We start from the raw sequence: 6,070 nt of genomic DNA on the forward strand, positions 1-6,070 counted from the left end.
AAACCATAAACATTAATAGACGATCTCATATTGGTGGTCGGTGTTTTAAAGTTTGGATAACTAATTGACTTGAGATGAGTTTTGTTGGTTAACATGCCGGCTATAAAATATTTTTTTGCCAAAAATATGTCTATATTCATTCAAAATAACATATTCCTATTCAAACCGAAAGGAAAAACGTTTTCCATTTGGCTCGATCTTGCTATGACAATCATGTGTTTATTTGTTATAATCGTCAATCGGTATTCTCACTTACACCTATATAAAACTTATACCCCGTTGCATTGTGCGGATACACAACTAGTAATATAATAATCATTATTTAAAATTGTAATTTTAAAACATATATAATATAATTTCTCTTAAAAAAGTAAGGGAAAACAAGTCGGGGTGTAATAAATAAAAGGATATCCGAAGTCCGAACTGCCTTGACACATCGAGACCTTGCTAACTCCCTCCACGTGGCTTCGCTCGCCAAACTAATTTTCCGCTTCATTCAATCTCCACTGTCTGTTTTCTGATCATCAATGATCTGACGGTGGATATTCTGGATCCGCGTGACTGAAAATCAACCAATCAAATTAGAACACTCCCTATATAAGGAAACCACCCCTTTCTTCTCTGATCCATCACCAGATACGATTCTCTCTGCCATACTCTCTACGAAGCTACCAAACTCTCTAACAATGGCACCCAAGGCAGAGAAGAAGCCTGCGGAGAAGAAGCCTGTGGCAGAGAAGGCACCGAAACCGAAGGCCGAGAAGAAGCTCCCCAAGGATGCGTCAGCGACAGACAAGAAGAAAAAGAGGAACAAGAAGTCGGTAGAGACTTATAAGATCTACATTTTCAAGGTTCTGAAACAAGTTCATCCTGACATCGGTATCTCAAGCAAGGCTATGGGGATCATGAACTCGTTCATCAATGATATATTCGAGAAGCTTGCTCAGGAAGCGTCTCGCCTTGCTAGGTACAACAAGAAGCCTACAATCACCTCCAGGGAGATCCAGACCGCCGTGAGACTTGTGCTTCCTGGTGAATTAGCGAAGCACGCTGTGTCTGAAGGTACTAAGGCCGTCACCAAGTTTACTAGCTCGTAGCGATCTTAATTGATATAGGTTTTACCGTTGGGGGCTTCTGTGCTGTGAAGTTAGGGCTTTTGTTATGTTAAAAAAAACAAAAGTGTAATTGATAAGCCTAATGTTAAATAAATATTTAAATTTCGTAATGGTTTGTTGTTCAGTTTAATTTCATAGCTGCATATATCGTTTTTGAATTTCATTGTGCAAATGTAGCTATTAGTTTTATGTATCAGTCTATGCTCTTTTCTTGTTGAGGTAACGTCAGTAGTATATTTTTAGAATTTGACTTTCCCTCACCATGAAGTTGTTGATCTGAAATCATTGAAGCTTATCCATTCGAAATTTCACCCAAAATTAAGCGCTTGCAAATGTCTTATCCCCTGAAAGTATGTATCTACCTGTAAATAGATTCTAATGCTGACATGATTGCTTCTTGTTTCTGTAATGGGAACTGATTTTTTCTATCAGTTCAGTTTTCAGCGTCCTTGCTATTAGTTTTTTTTTTGTTTGTGAATTTGTGGTTTTCTGTGCTTTCTCTGCAGTTGTATCTAAATTTGGATGTTGAATATGCAAATTTTCTTTTGGGGGATATGAGTACTGTAAGGGTATTCGCTTTGAGGGATGAAATTGGTGCCCCATGCTTTTTTGGACCTTTTTGGAAAAAGGGTAATCTTGGGTTAATCACCAATAGCTTTCATCAACTCACTACATTGCTTTCTCTAGAACATTCATGCGCGTCAAAGCACCCTCCTTCATGGCTATGAACTCTTTTGCATCACTGGTTGGTTTTTCTGAGGCAAATGGTGTGGAAGAGGTTCTAAGCTCAATAAGCAGATAAGGCATTAGCTCTTGGGGAAAGAAGAAAACCCTAGTAAACTGATAAACGATGGTATATCATAATCATTCAGTTGGACTAGCCCTAGCAGTGAATGCAGTTCCCCTCACTTCAGAGAAAGTAAAAAAGTATGGACGAAGTAACGATTACACACTGAATGTGAAAGAAAACCTATTGGTATTTGGTAATTTGATTATTGGGATATAATTGTTTTGTGTGTTTACTTCTTAATTCTCATAACCTGCTTGATTTGGTCTTGGTGACAGGTGATCCTCTTCTCCCCTTTATTCCTGAAGGTGCAGGTTGTTCATCTTTGAACTCTGTTTGGGATCATCTTCTTGATTGTTCCTTTCAGGTATTTGAAGTTGGTGCCTTTTTCTGCAGGTGGCAGGGAGATGTTTTCAGATATCTTACTAAGATTTTCTATGTTCACCCTTTATCAGCTCAAAGGCTTAGATTATTTAGTGGCTTGTTCTTAGTAATCATTAGTCAATCGATGAAATTCATTTAGATACTTGTTGCCATGTCGGGCTTGTCGCGGTGGTTGGGACGACCTCCTGATAGCCTAGAGGTCAGTTCCAATCCCATCATTGGCATGTCAATTTAGGTAAGAAGGGTTTCATTCCTTGTATGTAGTATTCAAGGTTTTTAGTTTGTGGGCTCGAAAAGTTACTTTCTTTTTTAGTATTGAATTTTAGTTTGGAGCATGTTTGGTTCAAATTGTTGTGGACTCCACCAATTTTATTCATAGTCGATTTAGCAGGAGTTGGCAAACACACCAAGGCTTCGTAACCTAGTATTACATCCCCATCTTCATTTGCATTCATTCATTCATACTCTTTCTGTGTCCCCCATGATGAATTGGAATTTGATAATTGCACATTTTGCATTTGCTCGAGAGTATTTCAAAACAATGGGTTCTCCATCCCACTACAAGTTACTCGAAATAAGTCTATTATTTGCATAGCCTTGATCATTGCCAATTCTTGCAGCTAGGCAGGTTTTCTGTACGTGAGGTTGGTGGTTGCAGATAGTTTTATTGCCAATTGTTCCTGCCAGATGCGTGTTCTATATGCAACGTAGAAGTTTGTGGAGATGGTGGTTTTGCCATTCTTGCATGAGTTGCATCCAGGTACGTCCTTTATGCGTGATCTTGGTGCTTAAAGATCATGTAATGTTTTCAACCCGACTGTTCCGGTATTCTCAACTGACTCCGAATGTTTATGGTAGGTCGAGATTGTCTATGATGCATGAATATATTTGATTAGTTTCCTTGAGATACATGAATGAATATATTCGCTACTAACACGATACAATACACATATTAATGATTTACACGTCTAATTATGCACCTCCACACCAATTCATCAAGCAATCTATACATTTAACAGACATTTATTTCACAATCGATTGCTTCTATATCATACCCCGTGTGTGTGTGTATGTGTTACCTAATTAGGTTTGTAGAAATGGGGTTTTATGAGAAACGTATTAGTGCGTTGTTATATTTGATAACGACCTATAATATGTCCGTTTTATGTTTAGTATGCATGGAAGTAAGTCTAATGTTTCTTCTCTGGAAAACAAAAGATTAGCGGGGTGCTATTGCCAAGTAGAAATCAGAATATAATGATTGATGCTTCCCCTTTGAAACGGAAAGTATTATGTGGACATGAGGTCTATAATGCTTGAATTACCCAAAATACCCCCAGCTAACGGTTTGCCAATGCCTCTCACCTTGTCCTAAAGGGGAAAGTCTAGAAATTGGCTTCACAATTCAGCCAGTTTACTAAGACTGCACAAGCTCTTACAAGATCTTGTAGGCAACTTATTACTGACAACAAAAACCTGATCTCTTCTTTCCAAATCAGCTTGCTGCTTCATTCTGTTTTCGGTTTTGAGCCTTTAATAGGTGATGTTGGAAATATTTGAGAATTAGGCATTTCCCCACTGCATGTATCGCAAATATCAACGGTTCTGTTATGCACATGAGTGAGAGTTGTTTGTTTACCTCTTAATAGTTTCATTAAGAGGCAATCTCTGAATCGTTAAGAGGTAAATCTTGTTTGGCAAAAAAAGTCTGCCTCTTAATGGTTCTAAAACCCTCTGAATGATTTTATATCCTGAGCCTCCCTTAACTATTAAGAGCCCTAATTTCATTGTAAACAATTAACAAACAATTATATTTCATTTTACAGTATATAATGAGAGTCTCTTGATCATTCTGACCACTTAATGATTCTGGACAAAATCATTCAACAACTGCCAAACAAATCGGACCTTCAATCATTGATTGACCATTTGGCCTTTGTTACTTCACACAAGACTTGAAATAAAACCTCCTTGTAGTAATAATATCCGATACGATAACATCTCGGGTTATATGCATTGGAATATCTAAACGTACAACTCAACTTGGATGCTCATATAATCAACACAAAAAACTTAATAACCTACCATGAATCATTCACGTAAAATCTTTAAATGGATTTTTCTAAGTTTTATTAGTCATTTATTCCTACATTCTTGACTGTTTTGCATTTTCTATTTTCAACCTTTCCTTGCAATTAAAATATAAACATCGATAACCAATTCAAAAAAAATATTGCCATGATTTTCAATCACACCTAAATCTACCTTAAAAAATTACGTAAACTTACCTAATTATGTGAGTTTTGATGTTCAAGAAGTTAACCTAATTTAAGAAATCACCGCCTCATTTGAGGTTCAACCACTACGAATACCAAAATCAAACAAGTAGAAGAAATCACATTAGAACATCTATGTCAAAATCGAACAAGTAGAAGATGGCAGTAAAAGAAATCGAACTGCTATGAAAAAACACATTACAGCAAGAAATCGACAAGCAGAAAAAAATCGAACAAGCAGAGGTAATTGAACAATTAGAAAAATCGAACAAATAGAAGATGGCTATGGAGAAATCAAACAGTAGAAGATGGCTATGGAGAAATCGAGTGAAGGTGCAATCAAACAACGGTGTTGTTGCTGTTGTCTCTCCCTCATCCTGAGCAATGGTGGCTGTAGAGTTGGGCTACAAAAGAAGAGGTAAAAATTGTGGTAAGAGTAGATGGGGAAATTAAACAACTGAGTGTAAAAGATACATGGTTTGGTAGATGGGGAAATTAAATAGTTGAGTGTAAAGGATACATGGTTTCTAGCTGACCAATTAAGCCCTCGACTGAACGAATAAGTCGTAACCTAACAACTTTCTATTGCTGAGCGAATAAGCTATAAGTCTTGTACAACCCATTAAGCCACAAATGAACAACCCCTTAATCACCTATCTGCATGACTTCCTAAACAACTTCCCTGTCTCATTCACATGCCATATATCTTTGGTGTCTTCGTTAGGCGACTTCCAACTCACCATCTACGTTGCGAAACTGAAAGACTCGCCACTCAATTTTTTTAATTAATCTTTAAAAAGGTTTGACTTGATCAAACTCGAATTACTTGACAAAGAACTCATTCTAGTCTTAAAGAGTCGTTTACCAAACACTTATTAAAAATAATAATCATATTCACTTACCTTATTGGGTAATATTGATGACCTTCAAAATAGATTGTTGGTAAGCCACATCACCCGGTATGGCCCCATCGAAAAAGAGTCAGCACCCTTATTTCCATGATAAGATTCTTGGTATTTGCTATGTACACTCGGTTAGGTAAATATTTGGTAAATGACCCTTTAAATACATATTCAATAAATAGGTAAAAATGAGAAAATAGGGGTTTTAGTGCTATTATATCTTGCATGTTAAAATAGAGAAAAGAGAAGAGAGATTAATAGAGAAATAAATTGTTATTTTAATATTTCCCACTAGGTATAAAAAATAATTTTTTAGGGGAGAGAAATAATATCTATACTATATAATAAAATATTAAAAAAACTCTTAAAAACTTTTTTATGCATAAAATACTGTATATTGATAAATATTAATTAAAATTCAAAATTACAAATAGATTGTGTATAAGTACAATTTATTAAAGTTTTATATTTGAATTCGTGTAATTAACTGCACATATACATAATCAAGTATATGATAAACATTTCATGTTAAAGATAAAAAATCTAAAATATAATTAGGATAACTATTAAGTTCTAACATAATATTTTATTATTAATTTTATAAAA

The 6,070-nt window shown here is 35.6% G+C and overlaps 1 protein-coding gene across 1 annotated transcript in view; it reads left to right on the forward strand.

The window, feature by feature from the left end:
- Positions 1-632: 632 nt before the first annotated feature.
- The window catches only part of LOC112517691, an 8,645-nt gene continuing 3,207 nt past the window's right edge, over positions 633-6,070 (forward strand). The window contains exons 1-7 of the mRNA XM_025125077.1: positions 633-1,096; positions 1,313-1,334; positions 1,622-1,745; positions 1,988-2,098; positions 2,181-2,269; positions 2,426-2,485; positions 2,945-3,046. Of these exons, the coding sequence (XP_024980845.1) occupies positions 687-1,096; positions 1,313-1,334; positions 1,622-1,745; positions 1,988-2,098; positions 2,181-2,269; positions 2,426-2,485; positions 2,945-3,046 (918 nt within the window). The 5' untranslated portion in view covers positions 633-686. The remainder of the gene's footprint in view (positions 1,097-1,312; positions 1,335-1,621; positions 1,746-1,987; positions 2,099-2,180; positions 2,270-2,425; positions 2,486-2,944; positions 3,047-6,070) is intronic.

Source organism: Cynara cardunculus, assembly GCF_001531365.2.
Source record: "Cynara cardunculus var. scolymus isolate 2C chromosome LG 9, CcrdV1, whole genome shotgun sequence".
Lineage (NCBI taxonomy): Eukaryota > Viridiplantae > Streptophyta > Magnoliopsida > Asterales > Asteraceae > Cynara > Cynara cardunculus.